The sequence below is a fragment of the Chiloscyllium punctatum genome, chromosome 10, assembly GCF_047496795.1.
Source record: "Chiloscyllium punctatum isolate Juve2018m chromosome 10, sChiPun1.3, whole genome shotgun sequence".
NCBI classification, from domain to species: domain Eukaryota; kingdom Metazoa; phylum Chordata; class Chondrichthyes; order Orectolobiformes; family Hemiscylliidae; genus Chiloscyllium; species Chiloscyllium punctatum.
The window spans coordinates 11418655-11439029 of record NC_092748.1 but is presented as its reverse complement, the minus strand read 5'-3'; the positions used below and the strand labels follow the sequence as shown (position 1 = coordinate 11439029).

Genomic DNA, 20375 nt, shown 5'->3' with positions numbered 1-20375 from the left:
ATTACCATGAAAAGGTTTAAAAATGTCAGTCAGGAAAAATAAGAGGTGTGTAGACAAACCGGCAGCAGGGGGCAGTGTGTTAATAATTCAGAAGCCCAGGCTAATTCTTTGGGGACTTGGGCTCAAACACCAGCTGGTGGATTGAAATTCAGTTCATAAAACCCGGAATTGAAAATAAGTCTCAGGGATGGGTGACCATGAAACCATCATTGATTATCATACAATCCCAACCGTTTCACTAAAATCCTTTAGGAAGGGAATCTGTCGTCCTTAGCCAGTCTGGTCTACATCTGACTCCAACCCCATAGCGATCGAACTCCGAAATTGCCCAGCAAGTCATTCAGTTGAAGAGAAATTAGGGATAAGCAACAAATACTAGCCTTGCCAGTGACACCCACATCCCATGAAAGAGTAAAGACAACTGTAATGGTCATCTGGAAATGCATACACTGGAGATCAAAAGCAAAACAAATCGAATGGTAAAAACCAAATATTGAGGTCAGTTTTAGTTTCAATTTGATACATTAATTGAACACCCATTTATTACGTAAGCAAATTATGTATTCCACAAGAGACACTTGGTAATTTGCCAACTTAGAACTGTTGAATATTTGTTTTGCAGATGGCAAAAGTTTTTATTTTAAGTTTTTTTCTTTGAAAAAAAATACTTCTCAGGTCAAAATGGTTGCACAGTCTGACCTGGGTACTCTGCAGGCTCTGGGAGGAGTGAGTCTGCTTTCTTGCCTTCCTGTTGGTCTTCACTTTTTTGTTATTTTCTTTTGCGGCCATCTTCAACCCTTTGTGAACGGTGCCAGCTCAGATATAACGGCCAAGACGGCAAGTGAGCACTGACGAGAGGCACAGGCTTTGCACTTACGGGAGTGGGGAGGGGGAGCTGTCATCATTTAGTCCAATTAATCCTAACTTTGTCTTTAATGACTCCCAACCAAAGGAAAATGCTACTGATTTAATAACATCTGATTTTGTGTGATGTGAATGCGGTAATGGAAGCTTTAGAAAAATTGCCAGTCATTGTGTGTCTCCAAGCCCATTTCATACTTTGCAAGCATCTAATGAGCCACTAAACGAGAAGAAAAGATGGGAATGTGGTTGATACAATTATGTAATGAATATACAGTGTCAGTTAGATTGATGGAATCCTAGCCCTTCCTATTAAACTATGCCATTGGGTTATTGGTCAGTGCCTGGATGGTGATCGATGATGCCCACACTTTAGCACATGGACTGCTGTGGCTCAAGAAAGCAGTTCACCACCACCCTCTCAAGGGCAACTAGGAATGGGCAATAAATCCTGGTCAGCCAGTGATGCCCATGTCCCATGATAGAATTAAAAAAGGGTTTCTCATATCTTATAAGACTTCAGTCTCTGTTTCTGCTGTCACCTCTGAAATGTATATGCCTGAATACATGGTAAACTTGGACATCGGTTTTACCTTTGGTGCAGCAGTGGCATTATATTGTGCTTGGCTATAATTATTACAGACTATGGTTATTCCCACCTTGCACCCTCTATGGAGTCATGAGTCCAAATCTCCATGGCCATACTCATTCCCATTCACCCATCACCTCTGGCCTACATTGGATTCCAGTCCAACAAGGCCTCAATTTGAACTTTTTTCTCAAACTATGTCATCTCCTTCAGACCTCCGACCCGAAATCTCTTTGAGATCTCTGTGCTCCTCCGTTTCTGACCTTTTGCACTCTCTGATTGTCCTTGCTGTCCTGTTGGTGATCATGGTTGCACTGTAAAGGGTTAGTAACTATTATGCTAATTGGTGGAGATTAACATCAGTGAGGTCAGATCACATGCAACTGGAACCGGTGAGGGAGAACTTCTCATGAAATCCTGCAAATGTCTATCTTGTAAATAGTGTAAATGTCAAATAAATGTTTATTACTTTATTAGAACAAGCTTTTAAGCTCTTCTGTTGAAGACAGGCAGACTCCAGTTAAGGTTTTAATGCAGTGGCTTCAGTTGCTTTCTCTCTCTCTCTCTCTCTTTCTCTATATACACATGAACACATTCATTAGCATTAACTAGACTACAACAAGCCATTCTGCAGCATTAACTAGACTAAAACAGGCCATTCAATTGGTCCATGCTGGTGTCCATCCTTCACTCCACTGCTCCCACATCTCTGCATTTGACCTGCTAACATATTGTTTTCTTCCATGTAATTCCCTTAAATGCCTTGACGTCCACCACAAATCATATAATCTCTACTGTGTGGAAACAGGCCGTTCAGCCCATTGAGTCCACACTAACCCTCCAAAGAAAATCCTACCCAGACCCACCTACTGTATCCCCATAACCCTGTGTTCCCCATGGCTAACCCAACTAGCCTACAGACCTCTGCACACTATGGGCAATTTAGAGTGGCCAATCCACCTAATCTGCACATCTTTGGACTGTGGGAGGAAACCTGAGCACCTGGCGGAAACCCACGCAGACACGGGGAGAATGTGCAAACTCCACATAGACAGTTGCCTGAGGCTGGAACCGAACCCGGGTGATGGAGCTGTGAGGAATCAGTGCCAACCACTGAGCCATCATGCCATCCCCACATGGTCGCAAATTTCACATTCCCACCACCCTCTGGATAAAGGAGTTTCTCTTGGATTCCCAATCAGATTTATTGATAACTAATTTATAGTCTACGATCCTGTGATTTGAACTCTCTTGCATGAGGAAACATCTTTGCTACACTTAATGATAATGAGAAGCAAAGCACAGTGAGGAATAAAGGACAAGGAAATACTCCTGTTCTGATTATCTGTTGCCAAACACTGTGGAGAGCTCCCTATGAGTTTGCCCCTTAGCCCCATCCGCAGCCATCATTCTCCACCATTCTGCTCAAACATTTTCCCCTCTCTTGTGTTCTTCACTCTGCCTCCCCGTGTTCAATCAAATCTCCAAAGAGATCACACCAGCTGACTATTGCAGGACCTTTGATGAAGGCCTTATGCCTGAAACATCAACTCTCCTGCTTCTCGGATGCTGCCTGACCTCTTGTGTTTTTCTAGCGCCACACCTTTTGGCTTCAAGCAAGGACACTCAGCTCTTGACATCACTAGAGATTTGATTCAAATGGACAAAAGAACTGCATTCCAAAGGTGATTTGAGTGTGACTGCCATTGAAATGAAGGCAGCCTTTGATTGAGTGTGGCTTAAATGGGGGATAATGGTGGCCAAATGACTAGCATGTAGTTCAGAATAGTGGCAAAAGCAGAGGTTCGATTTCCATTTCAGCTGCAGTAGACTTAGGACCTGCTTCCTCATCCTACCCCTGAGAGTGGAAGGCAATGGCAAGTCACCACTGACAAATTCAGGATGAAGCATTGGAAAACAACAAACTAATGAACTAATTTATTGGTTCCCAAGCAAAAGCGAAGTCAATGGGACTCAAGGGAAATCTCTTCACTGGCTAGAATCGTACCTACTACAAAGGAAAATGGTTTTGGTTGTTGGAATCATCTCAGCCCCAGCAATGCAAACATTCTTCAGAGTAGCGTCCAAATGACATCTTCATCTGCTTTACTAACGCTATCGCATCCATCATTAGGTCAGAAGTTGGGATGTTCATTGATGATTGTGCTTCTGAGACAATGTAGCAAGACCTGAACATTGAGGCTTGGATGGATGTGAGAAAAGGAACATTAACAGCAACAATCTCCAGCAAGAGTGATTCTAATCATTCCCACATGAAATTCAATGGTATTACCGTTGCTAAATCCCCCATTACCGATAAGAGTAGGTCTCCCCTTCTGACTCCACAAATCCTTGAAGAGGTAAGTCAGGAATGTGATGGCGTACCCCTTATTAACCTGGAGGAATGCAGCTCCAACAAAACTTAAAAAGTACATACCATAAAGTATTCTGTTTAGTGGGCACTCATCCATTACCTTCAGCATTAAATCCTCTCCGCCAACAGTGCAGTCTCAGCAGTGTGTGCCACCTATAAGATGTAGGGCAGCAACTCAGCAAGCACTTTCTAAACCTGTGACTTCTATTTACAAGGAAAGTAGATACATAGAAACATCACCATCTATTTAAGACACACAACATTCTGATGCGGGAATATATTATCGTTCCTTCACTGTCACTGGGTCAAAAACATAAACCTTTGTCTTGATAGCACTGTGGGTGTATCTACACCAAACGAGCTGCAGTGATTCAAAAAGGTGGCTCCCCATCATTTTCTCACGGGCAATTAATCATAGCCAATAAAGACTCACACACCACATTCAAATTTTAAAACTGCTACAATGACCACTCAATCGACACAATGCCAATATTATACGAGGTGCCAATATTATACACAGGCAACAAGGCATCAGTCTAACTTCCATATTGAGAATTCAACACTGAGCCGTACTAAAACCAAGGAGATCACAGCCAGTGGTTACCTGAAACCCCCAGGGCCACCGGTTTTGCCTGCCACTCCATTTCCTTGCTGCGGACCTCGAAGACCATGTTGACATCTTCACGATACTCACTGACCATGACCTTGAGAAGCCTCAGGTCACCGTGCACCAGCGCCTGGTGGAAGGCCTCTGGACCCCGACGTTTCATGTTATGAGAGGGCCCGGTGTACTGGTGTTGTTCAGAGTCCAGGAATATCTGTGATCGCTGCACACAGTCTCTGTCCATTGCCTGGAGAGAGTTGTGTCTGTAGTTTATTTTAGCCCTGGATGCCTTATTTTATACACAAGGACACAGGCTATTGTTGTTCTATAAATATACCCCTGTTGAGCAATTACTGATCTCACCATCCATTGTGTCTCTATAAATACTTAAGGTTAAGCAGCGATCTCATTATTGGCAGAGTTCAAGATGGTGCATGACTTGTTTCATTGACTGATTTATAATAGTCAAGTGGATTTCACTGAAGGCTACTGGAAGGTTCTGTCTGCCGTGTGCTCATATGTTGACAGCTCCTCTCTTCAATTGCTTTGACAGGGTAATTGTGTTTTGTCAGCTGTGAAGGGATTGGTCTTAAATCTGTCCAACGAGGCTGACCTTTAGACCCCTGACCGCTGTCCAGCCATTTTCTGCTGGTTTAAGCTGGTGTGAATGTCAGCTGAGGAATCAATCAGGCTGGGTCATTCTGTCTGCCTCCCTCCCAGTTAATAGACACTCAGTGTCCAGGCTGCAATGTAGGAGCAGCACGCACTGAGATACGGTTCCAGAACACAGGGACAGGTTACTCCTCTGATACTAAAACACTCCATGATTACATTTGACAAGAGCATTCAGACTTGAGGTGATTTTACACAGTAAATTTTACACAGCACAAGTAAATTTTACACAGCACAAATGCCGGTCAGCAACTCTCCAAAAGGAGGGAATCCATTAATCTCCCCTAACCGTTCCATGGCATTACCATTGCTGAATCCCCCACTATCGACACACAGAAGGCTAACATTGGCCATAGACTGAACTGGGCCTGCCATGTTGAATACTGAGACTACTGAACTATGCCAGAGGCTGGGGATTCTGTAGTGCTAACTCACCTCCTAACTCCCCAAAATCATTCTACCAGCTACAAAACACAGGTCTTATAATGGAATATTTGTCTGGACAAATGCAGCTGCAATAATAGACATGTAGGTAAATGTCTATTCAGGGCAAAGCAGCCCTTTTGTTTGGTACCCTGCATTGCCAAAGACATTCCATCTCTTACAACTGGCCCACAATGCAGGCAGTGTGCATCATATGTACAATGGACCACAGAAACTTGCAAGGAGTCTTTTCGCAATCCCTTCCAAATCCGTGATCTGTCCCATCCCGTAGGACGAGGGAAGCTAATACATGGGAGCATCACCACCACTGAAAATACCCCTCCAAGCTGGCTTGGAACTATATCACCGTCCCTTCACTGTTTCTGTGTCAATATCCTGGAACTGCTTCCCTGAATGGGTTGTGCATAGACCTACATCATAGGAAATTCAACTCACTGCCACCTTCTCATGGTCAGTGAGGGACTGGTAATAAGTGCGTATCCAGCCAACTCAGCAATGTCCGATGATTGGAAAACAAAAAGGCTGTAACTCTGGGACACTATACAGGGTATCAGATTAGGATACAATATCAGATAGGGTGCTAAGTTACAATAGTGGCACGCAGCATTAGAGTAACATAGGATATGGGACTGAGCTACCACACAGGGATAAAGTACCTGGATAGAATATCAGTATAAAATACTGGGATATAGTGCTGTGATTCAATATTGGGATACAGTATTGGAATTCTGTATCAGGATGTAGGACAGGGAAAGACAACTTGGAACCATTGAACAGCATAGGATGATGCCAATCGGCCCATCATGAGTGTGCCAGCTGAATAAATTACTGTAATCTTATGCTCCAGTATCTTGTCTGGAGCCTTGCAGGTTTCAGTGCTTCAGTTGCAGCTCCAGGTTCCGATTAAAAAGTTCAGGGTTTCCACCTCGACTACCAAACTGGGTAGAGAATTCCAGACACCCACTCCCTCCAGGTGGAAATGTTCCTCCTCATATCCCCACTCATCCTTCTACCAATCACATCAACTCTGTTCCCCGGTAACTAATGTCTTCACGAGGGGAAATAGGAATTTTCTGTCCACTCTATCCTTGTTCCTCATATTTAATGTGCTGCAATCACATTAGCCCCTCAGCCTCCTCTGTTCTAAAGGGGAAATAAAAGTCCTGGCCTTCCAATCTTCCCTCAAAGCTGCAATTTTCAAACCCTGGCTATGTTCTTGTAATTCTCCTCTGTACATTCCCTCAAGCAATTCTGTCCTGACTATAATGTGGTGACCAGAACTTTACACAAAATGCAACTGTTACCTAACCAGGGTCTGATACAGTTTCAGCACGACACCTCTGCTACTGTATTCAGTTCATCATGCAATGAAGGAAAGCATCTTATAGGAAGCTTTTTTTATTGTATCTACCTGAAATGTACCTCCATGGACCTGTAAGCATGCACTACAAAGTGTCTCACTTCCTCTTCCCCTCTCAATACTCTCCATTTATTATGTATTCCCTTAATTTGTTTCCATCCCCAAATACATAGCCTTGCACTCCTCCAGCTTGAATTCCATTTGCCACATTATCACCCTCTCAACCAAACCTTTGACACCTTTCTACAGTTGACAGCCATTCTCATCACTGTCACTATATGACTAATTTTTGTGTTGTGTGCAAATTTCCAAATCACACTTCTCGTATTTAAATCTTAACTATTTTCTCATCAACTTGTTCAGAGATATTATTATACACCTCTGGAACATTTGGAGTTTGAACCCAGGCCTCCTGGGTCAAAGGTTATTACCACTGCACCACATACATACCACAGACAGCAGGGGATCCAACATGGAGCTCCGTGGAGCAATATTGGAAATCACTTTGCTTGCAAAAGCATCGTCAAAAGGTCCTTGTTGCTGAGCCAATTTTGGATCCAATTTGTCATATTTTCCCATATCCACTTGGCTTTAATTGTTTTGACCAGTCTTCCACATAAGACCTTGTCAAATACTTTCCTAAAATCCAGGTAGACAACATACACTACACTACTTCATCAATCTGATCGATTCAATTCAGTCTGTAAGACTCAACCTCCCCCTAACAAAGCCATGCTAACTATCCCTGATTAATCTGTGCCTTTCTAAGTAATTTATTCTATCTCTCAGTCTTGATTCTAATAATTTGCCCACCATCGAAGTCAGAATGACCAGTCTCTAATTATTGAGCCTATCCCTCACATCCTTTTTGAATAATGGTATAATGTTTGCAGAACTCCAATCTCTGGTACCTGTCTGTTTTGAATGTGGTTTGCAAAATGATTTTCATAGCAATCGTTGTCCCATCTTCAACTTAGACCATGAGACATAGGAGCAGAATTAGGCCATTCAATCCATCGAGTCTTCCCTTTTCTCTAAGGCCTTGGGTCCTAGTCTCTCGTACCAATGGAAACATCTCCCAACATCCACTCTGTCCAGGCCATTCAGTATTCTATAAGTTTCAATTAGATCCCCCCACCATCCTTCTAAACCCCGGAGTCCTCAAATATTCTTCATATGTTAAGTTGTTCATTCCTGGGACCATTCTCGTGAATCTCCTCTGATCACGTGCCAGGGCCTTATAAACCTTATAAAGCCTCAGAAGTACATCCCTGCTTTTATATTCAAGTCCTCTTGAAATAAATGTCATCATTGCATTTGCTTTCCTAACTACTGACTTAACCGGTAAGTTTACCTTGAGAGAATCCTGGACCAGAACTCTCAAGTCTCTTTGCAGTTCAGACTCCTGAATTTTCTCCCCATTTGGAAAATAGTCCATGCCTCTATTCTTCCTCTCAAAGTGCATGACCTCAGACTTTCCCACGTTGTACTCCATCTGTCAGTTCTTTGCCCATTCTCCTCACCTGTCCAAGTCTTTCTGCAGCCTCCTTTGCCTCTTCAATGCTACCTGTCTCTCTACCTATCTTTGTATCATCTGCAAGCTTAGTCAGAATGCCCTCAGTTCCTTCATCTAGATCATTAATGTATAAAGTGAAAAGTCCCAAGACTGAGCCTTGCGGAACACCACTTGTCACAGGCTGAGAAGGACCCTTTTATCAGCACTCTCTGCTTTCTGCCAGACAGCCAATCATCCATCCATGCTAGCACTTTGCCTCTGACACTATGGGTCCTTATCTTACTCAGTAGCCTCCTGTGTGGCTTGAAGTCCAGGTAAATAACATCCATTGGCTCTCCTTGATCTAACCTGCTCGTTACTTCCTCAAAGAATTCTAAGAGATTTGTCAGACAGGACCTCCCCTTGATGAAACCATGCTGACATTGCCCTATTTTACCATGCACTTCCAAGATTTTCAGAAATCTCATCTTTCACAATGAATTCCAGAATCTTATCTACGACCAAGGTTAGGCTAATCAGTCTGTAAATTTCCATATTCTGCCATACTGCCCTTTTAAACAGGAGTGTTACATTAGCTATTTTCCAGTCATCTGGGACCCTCCCTGATTCTAGTGATTCCTGAAAGATTACCACTAACGCCCCCACTATCTCCATCTCTCTCGCTTACAACTATAGGGATCCGCACACAGTAGGGATTCTATGATCTTCTATGAACTCTGGTGTATAGTCCATCTGGTCCAGGTGACTTATCCACCTTCAGGCCATTCAGTTTTTCTAGCACTTCCTCCTTGGTTATGGCCACCATACTCAGCTCTGCCTCTTTACTCTCTAAAATCTTTGGGAAATTACTCGTGTCTTCCACTGTGAAGACTAATGCAAAATAATTATTCATTTCCTTGTTCCCCACTACTATCTCTCCTGTGACTTCCTTTTGCAGCTGAGGATATAATTCATCCAGCCCTTGTGGTTCAAGAAGATCAATCCTTTCAGGACTCTCTTTTCATTGCGTTTATTTTATCTGATACTGTATTTAGTACTGTATTTGTCTGGTATATTCACTCTTCCTCTTTAACTAGAAGGTCTCTATCAGCCCTCTGTGAAGACAAGGCAAAGTTGCCATGAGGAACCATGTATATTTCTGATAGTCCCTACCCCTTCCTTCATCATCCTCTTGCTCTAATGTACTGATAAAATATCTCCAGAGTCTCCTCAATTTTACTGGTCAACATTTTTTCATATCCTCTTCTTGTTTTCCAAAGTTCCTTTCTTACTTTACGCTATATTTTCTTGACCCTAAGCCTCCAAAGCATTGTTTATTTTGAGATTGACTTAAGCTCTATTTTTCTGCTTTATCTCAACTCATATGTTTCTGAATGGGAGGCTAGGGAGAATAGGGATTTCTAGATTTGACAGTATCATCCATGTTTTTTGTGTGGGGACATGTTTACACTGTGTGATTAGCTGATGATTTTCCTTCAGGTAGCAATAACAACTTCACTTGAATCACATTTCTCAGCTTTGTAAAGTTTACCTTTGCTCAATTTACAATTTTTGCCCCGTTCTATCTTGGTCCCTTACCATAATGATGCTAAACATAACTATTATGATCACTGTCTCCAAAAGGGTCACCCACTGCTACTTCATTCATCTGCTCAGCTTCATTTCCTAAGGCCAAATCTAAATTGTCCCCTTTCTCATTAGGCTTGGAACAGGTGGTTGAAAAGCTCTCTTGAAATCAATCCAAAAATATTGTGCCTTCTGCGTCTTTCATGCTGTATGCATTTCAACTGATATTTGGTAGTTGAAGTCCATAACTAGAGTCATAGAATTATAGAATTATATAGCATGGAATCAGACCCTTCAGTCCAATCAGACCTGATATCCTACATTAATCTAGTCCCATTTGCCAGCATTTGGCTTATATCCCTCGAAACCTTTCCTAATCATGTACCCATCCAGATGCCTTTTAAATGTTGTAATTGTACCAGCCTCCACCACTTTCTCTAGTACCACCCTTTGTGTGAAAAAGTTGCCCCCTTATGTCTCTTTTAAGTCTTTCCCCTCTCACCTTAAACCTCTGCCCTCTAGTTTTGGCTCAAATACAAGTTCACCTCTCTGTCTCTTTGCTAATTTTTTGGGGGGGGGCCAATAGAACATACCCAACAGTTACTGCTCCTTTTCTATTCCTGTCCCCCCTTTCGATACTTAATTGCTATATCATCTCTCCTCATAAGCATAATTGAAACTTTAACCAATAATGCTATGCCACGTCTTTTTTAATCCCTTCTCTATTCCACTGGAAAGCCGGAGATGTTAAGCTGCTATCCTTGCCAGTCTTTAAACCAAATTTCCATGATACCACAGGGATGCAGGACCGAATACTTCAAGGATATTGCACTGAGATACAAGACTGGGGTACTGTGCTAGAATACAATACAAAGATATAGGATGGGGTATTGGAACACCATACTGGATATGGTACTGTTGCTGTGCTGGGATACAGTACTGGGAATTTTATTTTTTACTAGGATTCTGTACTGAGACATAGTTCTGGGATTTGTTCTACGACAAGGTACCAGGATACAGGGCTGGGATTCTATACTGAGGCACAGTACCGCACTACAGTACTGGGATTCTGTACTGGAATTTGGAGCAGGGATTGTTACAGCCAGAAATTGTGGAAATTATAATTGGGAACAAAGAAATGGCAGCAGAATTGAACACATACATTGCTTCTGTCCACACAAAAAAGGGAACCTCCCAGAAGTTGGGGAATCAATGATCTAGTGAGAGAGTGGAATTGAAGAAATGCAATCTTAGTAAGAAAGTATGCTGGAGAAACCAATGGATATAAAGGCTGACAAATATTCAGTGCCTGATAATCTCCATTTCAGCATATTGAAGGAAGTGGTGAGCTGAACTATGTATAACATATATAAATGGCTTGGACCAAGAGTGCTTTTTGACATAAAATTGGGCAAGTTTGTGACGAGGAATTTTTGGAAGTTTCAAGGTGATTTAGGCTAGTCGGGTGACAGGCCAAACACATGGCAGATGCAGTACCACACGGCTAAATGTGAACATTTTCAAGCAGTCGACTTTCTAGCTGCAAACCAAGAGATTTAAATTTGCTCCGGGGCAGTATCTGCCCAGGCTGACCTTCTGTAGTGCCTCTTTCATCATCTTACATTTAATTAATTTCTCTGTATGGAGCTCTGCTTCTTGCTGGTGATTCCAACTGACCATTCCTGATGAGTGAGATGATGATCCAGCTTAATCCCTAGGACCGGAGAAATTCTGGACCCTTTCGTGTCCTTTTATGGATAAGCCATTACAGTGGACATTGTATTCTTACAAATATCCACGTAAAACACCTCTTGTTGAACAGTCTTTTGTTAAAATCAGATTGAGGAGTATTTTTGTCTGAGTTTCCTATCCATCAGAAATTTTGTTCTAATTATTGAATTGGCTAGTCTTAAAAATACCTTGCTTTAGAAATCCAATGTTAGAATTCTCCAGTGAAGAGTCATCAAATCTGTTTCTCTCTCCATAGATCCTGCCAAACCTGTTGAGTTTCTCCAGCACCATCTGCTTTGCTATTTCTTAAAGGGGAGGGTTGTTCTGAGCCTAGATATCAGAGGAAGACCTCTGATTGAAGAGATGACTGAGGAGGGGATGAGAATATAGTCATTGAATTAGCTTTATTGTCACATGTACTCAAATGAGTGCAGTGAAAGGTTTATAAGTCGCCATTTTAGGTACAAAGTGCCAGGGTACAGCTTAGGAGCAAATTACTGCACATGCTGGAATCTGTACTGATAATAACAAATGCTGGAGATCACAGCAGGTCAGGCAGCATCCATGGAGATAGAGCAAGCTAATGTTTTGAGTCTAGATAATTCTTCGCCAGAGCTGAGCATTGCAACTCTGATGGAGAGTCATCTGGACTCAAAATGTTAGCTTGCTCTCTCTCCATGGATGCTGCCTGACCTGCTGTAATCTCCAGCATTTGCTGTCTTCTGCCTAAGTACAGCTTCTTCAGTTAGATTACAGCCATGCACTGTGTAACCATAGGTCAGAAAAACAAGAAGCAAAGCTAAGAAGAAATCACAGTCTCTCTCCGAGGGATCTCTGCAGTAGGCCAGCGCAGGGGCTTTCATGTGGTTCTGACTGCTGGCCACTGCACACTCCACACTGGGTTACTGCTGCTGCTCTGCACGGGGAGACATTGCAGTGTGAGTGATTGCTAGGTGCTCTGCACTCAGGACATGACTGCAATGCCGGAAGAAATTCAACAATCTTGCCAGAGTCCTTAAGGGAGGGCAGCTGCAGTTTATTCTTTGCTCATTTAAATTGCAATATTTTCACTTCGCTCAGCTACAATCAGTGCTGCCTTCTCCTTTTCTGCACAACCCTTGATCATGTCTCACAGTCACAATCAGGTGTTCTGTTACTTATTTTACACCTTTGATTTTCCAATGTAGACACTCGTCTTTTGCACTCAGGAGCAGAGTTTTCTGCATCCAAGTTCATGAGATTCAGAAGCTGCTTCCTGAGCAATATTTGAGTGCATATGGATGAAGTTTCCTGCCTGACCTCTACAACACAAAGCATACCCTCAGCTCTTGGGACATCCAGACTGGAGTGTGACCACTGCTGTTTGGCGGTTTGGTGGAGGGTGAGAGGGAGGATTGAGCTGGTCAAGTTTGACTCAAAGGGCCCGAAGGCAATGAACTCTTACTCCAGCCTCAACTAAAACACTGCAGTGTACTTCCAAAGCATAGAACTGTACAGCCTCTACACTTCCGGAGCTGTGAAAGTCTACAGGCACTTACATCTCATTCCGACCTTATTAGGTACCATCGAACTTGGAATGAGTAGCTGGGTCACAAGCTCTCACTTTGAGCTGTGCTATCAATCATATATCTGTGTATTTTATTTCCATGCAAGCCATTCCCAGGTTCCCTCAATCCGTCTGGCAGCAAGGGTTGAATGTATTTGCAGCCCCGTGATGCCAGTGTTGTAAGTGGCTGAAAATAGAACATTAGGTATGTGAGGTTTTGACAGGTTTATGTCTGTCGATTTCTGATCCTGAATAAAGGAACAGTAAGACAAGCAAAGAACCCTTGGCTAGAAGTTAAACCAGTGTCATTGCTGTAGGAAGCTTCAATCAGGATCTGTATTGAGCTGGTAACAAATATTCCACATTATTCCAGGATAAGTTGGGCATGAACAGTGGGTCATTCACCCTGACTGCCTGCTTTTTTTTCATGGCTATGGTTAGTTGTTTATTTGATTTACTCAAAGGACTATAATCAATCTTACTTTTAAAACAATATAATTCCGTGGATGTGTACATTGGCAGCAAGGCAGACATTTATTAGCCATCACTAATTGCCCCTGAGTATGTGATTTGACCCTTTTAATCACCTGCTGCAGCTCTTATTATGTTTGTGCATAAGAAGGATGCAGGCAGTGGAAGTTGATTCCTTTACACCTATGATTTCAGTGTTCTGGTTACTGTTTTCCCTCCAAAATGGCACCCTAATTGTACTCTGATCTTTCCAATGGGAGCCACACCTGACACCATTTTGGTAAGTGTGCCCAGAAGATTGTGGACGGGGCAGATGGTATTGTTTATCAGTGTGCAACACTGATATAGTGTCAATTCCTTCTCTTAGTCTCCTGCAGCTCAACACGCATACAGCTCCTTCCCCAGCTAACAAGTGGTTTGCACTCTCTGCAACTACTGCAACTCCCGGCACTTGCCCCCCCCTCCCCCCTCACCAATCTGATTGGATAACAGATTACCCAGCTGCCATGAGAGCCTGGAAATATTGTGCACACCAGTATCCAGGACCAGTGAAGGAGGTACACTGAGCCGGGTGCAGTACTCCTTGCCTCTGAATCAGGGGCTCTGGCATTGGGACCCACGCCTAGACTGGCTGACCATGGAAACTATGACCCATAGCGAGGAAAAACCAGGGGAGCATCAACCTGCAAATCCTTCCAACACACACCAATGGCAGGCAGTAAGAGCAGGTGAGATACGTTGTCAGCCACATGATGGCAAGATGATACTATCACTGTCTGTAGCACTGGGCTACATCATGCAGGTAAGACTGCCTGGCACCACAACAGCTTGGATTCCCTGAGTGGGCGGCACGGTGGCACAGTGGTTAGCACTGCTGCTTCGCAGCGCCGGAGACCCGGGTTCAATTCCCGCCTCAGGCGACTGACTGTGTGGAGTTTGCACGTTCTCCCCGTGTCTGCGTGGGTTTCCTCCGGGTGCTCCGGTTTCCTCCCACAGTCCAAAGATGTGCAGGTCAGGTGAATTGGCCATGCTAAATTGCCCGTAGTGTTAGGTAAGGGGTAGATGTAGATGTAGGGGTATGGGTGGGTTACGCTTCGGCGGGGCGGTGTGGACTTGTTGGGCCGAAGGGCCTGTTTCCACACTGTAAGTAATCTAATCTAAAAAAAAACTGTAACATATTACTGATAGCAGCAGACAACTTGCATGACTTCAGCTGAGTGCTGTGCCAAGTTGGTTCTGGACTTGCTTCTCCAACATGGCCTGGGCATGTGAACATCTGAATCTGAGGGCAGAAGGAGACCATTCAACCCCTCAAGCCTGCACCACCATTCATGCTGAGCTCATGGCCGACTGAAACTGCAAATTCGCAATCCCGCCAACCTTCTAACTACCGCTGCCGCACTCTGCTTTCACCACTTTCTCAGGAAGATGATTCTAAAGACACATGACCCTCTGAGAACATAGCAACAAAAGAAAAAGGAGCATGAGGAGACCGTTTGATCCTTCAAGCCTGTCCAGCCATGCAGCATGCTGATCTGTCCCAGGCCTCAACTCCTTATCAGAATCCTTAGCTCCCCATTATTTCAACAATCTATAAACCTACCTACTTCTAACCAGGTGGCCTCCACGATTCTTTGGTGTAGAGATTTCCAGGCATTTAATATCCTCTGGGAAATGAAATTCCTTTGTATCTCAGTGTTAAATGAATGTCCCCTGAGTCTGAAACTATGTCCCCTAGTTCGAGATTCTCTCTCTGGCCTCAAGATCTTCTCAATATCTACCCTTTTTAGCTCCTTCAGAACCTTTCAATAACATTATCCCTTATCCTTGTATACTCTGATCTGTTTAGCTGTACTTGATGGGTCAACCTATTCATCCCAGCAACCAGCCAAGCGAGTCTCTTTTGAACTGTCTCCAATGCCAAGGCATCCTTTCGTAAATATAGGGATTGAAACTACACACTGCACTCTAGGTGCAGCCTCACCATCATCCTGGACAGTGGTAACAAGTCTTTACCATTTTCAAACTCCAATACCCAATCAATAAAGTCCACAATTCCACTTTGTCAACTTAATTCCCGATGTACCTGCGATCTAAATGTTAGTGTTTCATTCACAATACCCAAATTCCCCTGTGCTGCATTTTCCTGGAATCTCTCTCTCTGGTTTGATAATTGTCTGCCACTTGATTATTCATTGTACATCCATTGTTTCCAACATTTCACCATTTAGAAAGTACCTTCTTTCAAATCTTTTTTTAGTTGCAAAATAGATGACATTAAATTTGAATCTATTGAAATCGTTTTGCCACACTTTTGCTCATTCAGCAGTTAATTTATTAAGACCTCTGCAATTTTATATTTCCATCTACACTACTCACAACGACTCCCAACTTTGTGTCACTGGCAAACTTGTACATCTTTCTCTCCCATCATCTCCATCACGAATAATCCAGTGAATAGTTTCAATCTTAATGTAGATGCTCACAGGCCACCATTAATCACATTCTATCATAGACATGTACAGCACAGAAGCAGAACCTTTGATTCAACTCATCTATTTGAACCAGACATCCTAAACTGATCTAGTCCCATTTGCCAGCACCTGGCCCACATCCCTCTCAACCCTTCCTATTCATATACCCATCCAGATGCCTTTTAAATGTTGTAATTGTACCATCCTCCACACTTCCTCTGACTGTTCATTCAATACACATAACATCCTCTGCATGAAAAAGTTGCCCTTCAGATCCCTTTTTTAAATTGTTCCCCTTTCACCTCAAACCCATGCTCTCTAGTTTTGGACTCTCGCACCCTGGGAAAAAAGACCTTGGGTATTCACCCTATCCATGTCCATCATGATTTTATCTTTGAGGTCTATGAGCTCACTCCTCAGCCTCCGACACTTCAGAGAAAATAGCCCCAGCCTAACCAGCCTCTCCCTATAGCTCCCTACACCTCCATTCCCAGCAACATTCTTGTAAATCTTTTCTGATCTCTTTCAAATTTAACATCTTTCCTATAGCAGGGAGATCAGAATTGAATGCAGAATTTTAAAAGTGGCTTCACCAATGTCCTGTACAGCCGCAACATGACATCCTAACCCCTTTACTCAATGTTCTAACTAATGAAGGCAAAAATGCCAAATGCCTTCTTCACCACCCTGTCTACCTGTAATTCCACCTTCAAGATGAACCTGCCCCCTATGTCTCTTTGTTCAGCAACACTCCCCAAGACCTTGCCATTAAGTGTGTAAGTCCTGCCTTGATTTGCCATTCTAAAATGTAACAACTCACATTTACCTAAATTAAACTCCATCTGCCATCCCTTGGCCCATTGTTCTCTGAGATAATCTCCTTCATTGTCCACTACACCAACAATATTGGTGTCATCTACAAACTTACTAACCACTCCTCCGATATTCACATCCAAATCATTTTATAGTATCGTAAAATCCCTACAGTGTGGAAGCAGGCCTTTTGGATCATTGAGTCCACACCGACCCTCTGAAGAGCAACCCAGCCAAACCCACCCCACTACCGTATCCCTGTAACCTTGCATTTCTCATGGCTAACCCACCTAGCCTGCACATCCCTGGGCACAATGGCCAATTTAGCATGGCCAATTCGCCTACCTTACACATCTTTGGTCTGTGGGAGGAAACCCACACAGACACAGGGAGAATGTGCAAACTCCACACAGACAATCACCGGAGGCTGGAATCGAACCTGGATCCCTGGACCTGTGAGGCAGCAGTGCTAACCACTGAGCCACTGTGCCACCATCACTTATATAATTGAAAAAAAGCAGTGCACCCAGCATTGCTCACTGAAAGTCAATATAGGCAACATCTATAGACATTCCACTGGCATTGCTTACAGCCAAGTTGGGAGACAGGTTCTGACAGCATTTAAATAGGCTTGTCTAGTGGTAACAAAGGAACAGTTGAGGTCTTGAGAAGAAGATGAGTCTTGGTCATCTTGCTTAGCTACCTTTTTCAGCATATAATATCCTGAAATGGGGGCCCTTGGATTCTCTTTTGGGGGCTTCTCAGTAATCTGGGGTGGTGAGGGTTATCATTTGTGCCTTGTGTACTGTGCCCCAGTGAATTGACTGGGAAGCCATTGCCAGCTCATGTTTGTAAATCATTTTTTTTCTTGATTTACGAAAGTGACCTGCATTTATGTAGCACCTTTAACATAGTAAAATGCCCTCCAAGCTACATAGCAAGGACATGATCTAGGCAAACACTATGCCAAGTCACAAGTAAAGATATCAGGGCAAGTGAAGAAAGCCTTGCTCAAAAAACAGTGGGGAGCATCTTTAAGGTGGAGGGACAGGTGGAGAGATTCCAATGCTGTTCTGTTCTGACCCAGATTTATCAGCGACACGCATATATAAAAGGTGGACATTTCAACAATACTATGTCAGTGAACAAGTCAAGGATGATTTAGATAAATGGAGAGATTAACAGTTTGGGAGCAATTTGGTGTCAGCCATGACTGACTGATGACATTTGTACTTCCGAGTCAAAGGTTGTAAGTTCTAATCCCACTTCAGAAACCTGAGAACTTCATTTATTCTGACACTCCAGTGCATTCCTGAGGGAATGCAGCATTGTTGGAAGTGCTGTCCTTTGGGTTCTTGCAAAGAACCACAGAGTACTATTTCCGAGTCAACCTGAGATGTTTTCCCTGGTTCCCTTTATATCTCAACCAACATAAAGTCGATGAGATGGTCAAAATCAGCTTGCATTGTGTGGGAGTTGCAAATTTGAAGTTGCATATCCCCCTGTACCACAGTGACTACACTTCATTGGCAATGAAGTGCTTTGGCTGTCTCGTATTGGGTATTATAGGAATTCCAAGTCTTTCAATCAAACAAACAGACAAAATGGCTGAAGGGAAACAGGAAGCAGTTCAAATTCATTAAAAACAGTAAAATCTAACATTCCCGAGACACAAATGAACTGTACAACTGCTGACCGAGCAAAATGAGAGGGTCCAGTTGGGCAGATGGATCCTTCATCCAGTCATCATTGGAAAGTTCGATGATGGCATCCACGCATTTAACACGATGCTGAAGGAGGTGGCTCACCCGTTCCTGGTCCTGCTGATCAAGGGCGCACTTTAGATCCTGAACAAATTTCGATCCAACAGGGTGGTCAGGAATGGAGCCAGGCCCCAATTGTATCTGGCATCTTTCTCCCTGCTTGCTCTTGTCAGCCATCGGAGGGACGGGCACAGCAAATTGCTGGGTTTAGCTTCTGCAAACTGAAGCTATTCTGTGATGTGGAATGTGCAGCTCAAATGATAGAAACGTGCCACACATTGCAGAGGAATGAAAAGCTGTGCACAAAGCCGTCAGCTTCCTGGAGGCAAAGACCTTTCTGTTTGTCTCTGAGTCGCTCTGAGCTTGGGGTTATTTCTGCTCTGATACAGAAGTTTCTTTGGGGTTGTTCTGTATAAGAATATTGGAAAACGATATCGCTTTGGAACCATCTGACTGGGCTATATTTTTATCTCTGGAAATTAAAGCCAGCCAAACATTCACTTCCCTAACTTGTATCAAGTCCTGTTCACTCGTCACCACTGTGCACAACGAACTACATTGATTGCTGTTCCAGCAAAGCCTATTTTCCAATTCTCATTCTCATTTTCAAGCTGCTCTTGGCTTCACCTCACCCCTGTTTACATCAACTCCCCCAATCCCCACACTCTCCAAAGTATTTGCATTTCCACAACTCTGACCTTTTCCACATTCCCAAGATTTTTCCTACTCAGTGTCACTGCTGTGCATAAATGCAAGTGTTATACCTTTTTAAAGGATGAATCTCAGGGTCACAGACAGGTACAGCCTGGGAGAATAATCCTCCAAGTAATAAAGGAAAGGATTGTGAGATTTGTTGATAAAGCCTACAACATCTTAGACTTTATCAATTTTTAAGGGGGAGGTAATGACTTTGTGGTATTATTACTGGACCGTTAATCCAGAGACCAGGTAATGTTCTGGGGATCTCGGTTCAAATCCTGCCACAGCAGATGGTGCAGTTTGGAATCTGGAATAAAGAGTCTAATGATGACCGCAACACCATTGGCAATTGCTGGGGAAAAACCCATCTGGTCACTAATGTCCCTTAGGGAAGGAAAATGCCACTCTGACCTACCTATAATGCCAGAAGAACAACAGGGCTACAAAGATGAGGTTGGGTCTATTTTTCAAGATTCCCTACAGTGTGGAAACAGGCCCTTTGGCCCAACAAGTCCACACCAACCCTCCGAAGAGTAACCCACCCAGACCCATTTCCCTCTGACTAACGCACCTAACTTATGGGCAATTTAGCACGGCCAATTCACCTGGCCTGCATATCTTTGGACTGTGGGAGGAAACCAGAGTACCCAGAGGAAATCCACGCAGACATGGGGAGAATGTGCAAACTCTACACAGACAGTTGCCTGAGGCTGGAATCGAACCTGGGACCCTGCTGCTGTGAGGCAGCAGTGCTAACCACTGAGCCACCGTGCTGCCCCTGGGTAGTCTGCGCTTCAGAGGGTCAGTGTGAACTTGATGGGCTGATGGCCTGCTCTCTCACTGCAGGGATTCGATGATTGCAGTCATATACATTGATTCAAAAACCCTCCCT

General features: G+C 43.5%; 1 protein-coding gene across 1 annotated transcript in view; it reads right to left on the bottom strand.

The window, feature by feature from the left end:
• The window catches only part of asb18 (ankyrin repeat and SOCS box containing 18), a 36069-nt gene extending 17013 nt beyond the window's left edge, over positions 1 to 19056 (bottom strand). The window contains exons 1-3 of the mRNA XM_072578283.1: positions 18708 to 19056; positions 7355 to 7493; positions 4429 to 4717 (exon numbers count right to left, since the gene is read on the bottom strand). Of these exons, the coding sequence (XP_072434384.1) occupies positions 4429 to 4717; positions 7355 to 7493; positions 18708 to 18961 (682 nt within the window). The 5' untranslated portion in view covers positions 18962 to 19056. The remainder of the gene's footprint in view (positions 1 to 4428; positions 4718 to 7354; positions 7494 to 18707) is intronic.
• Between the last annotated feature and the right edge of the window lie 1319 nt (positions 19057 to 20375).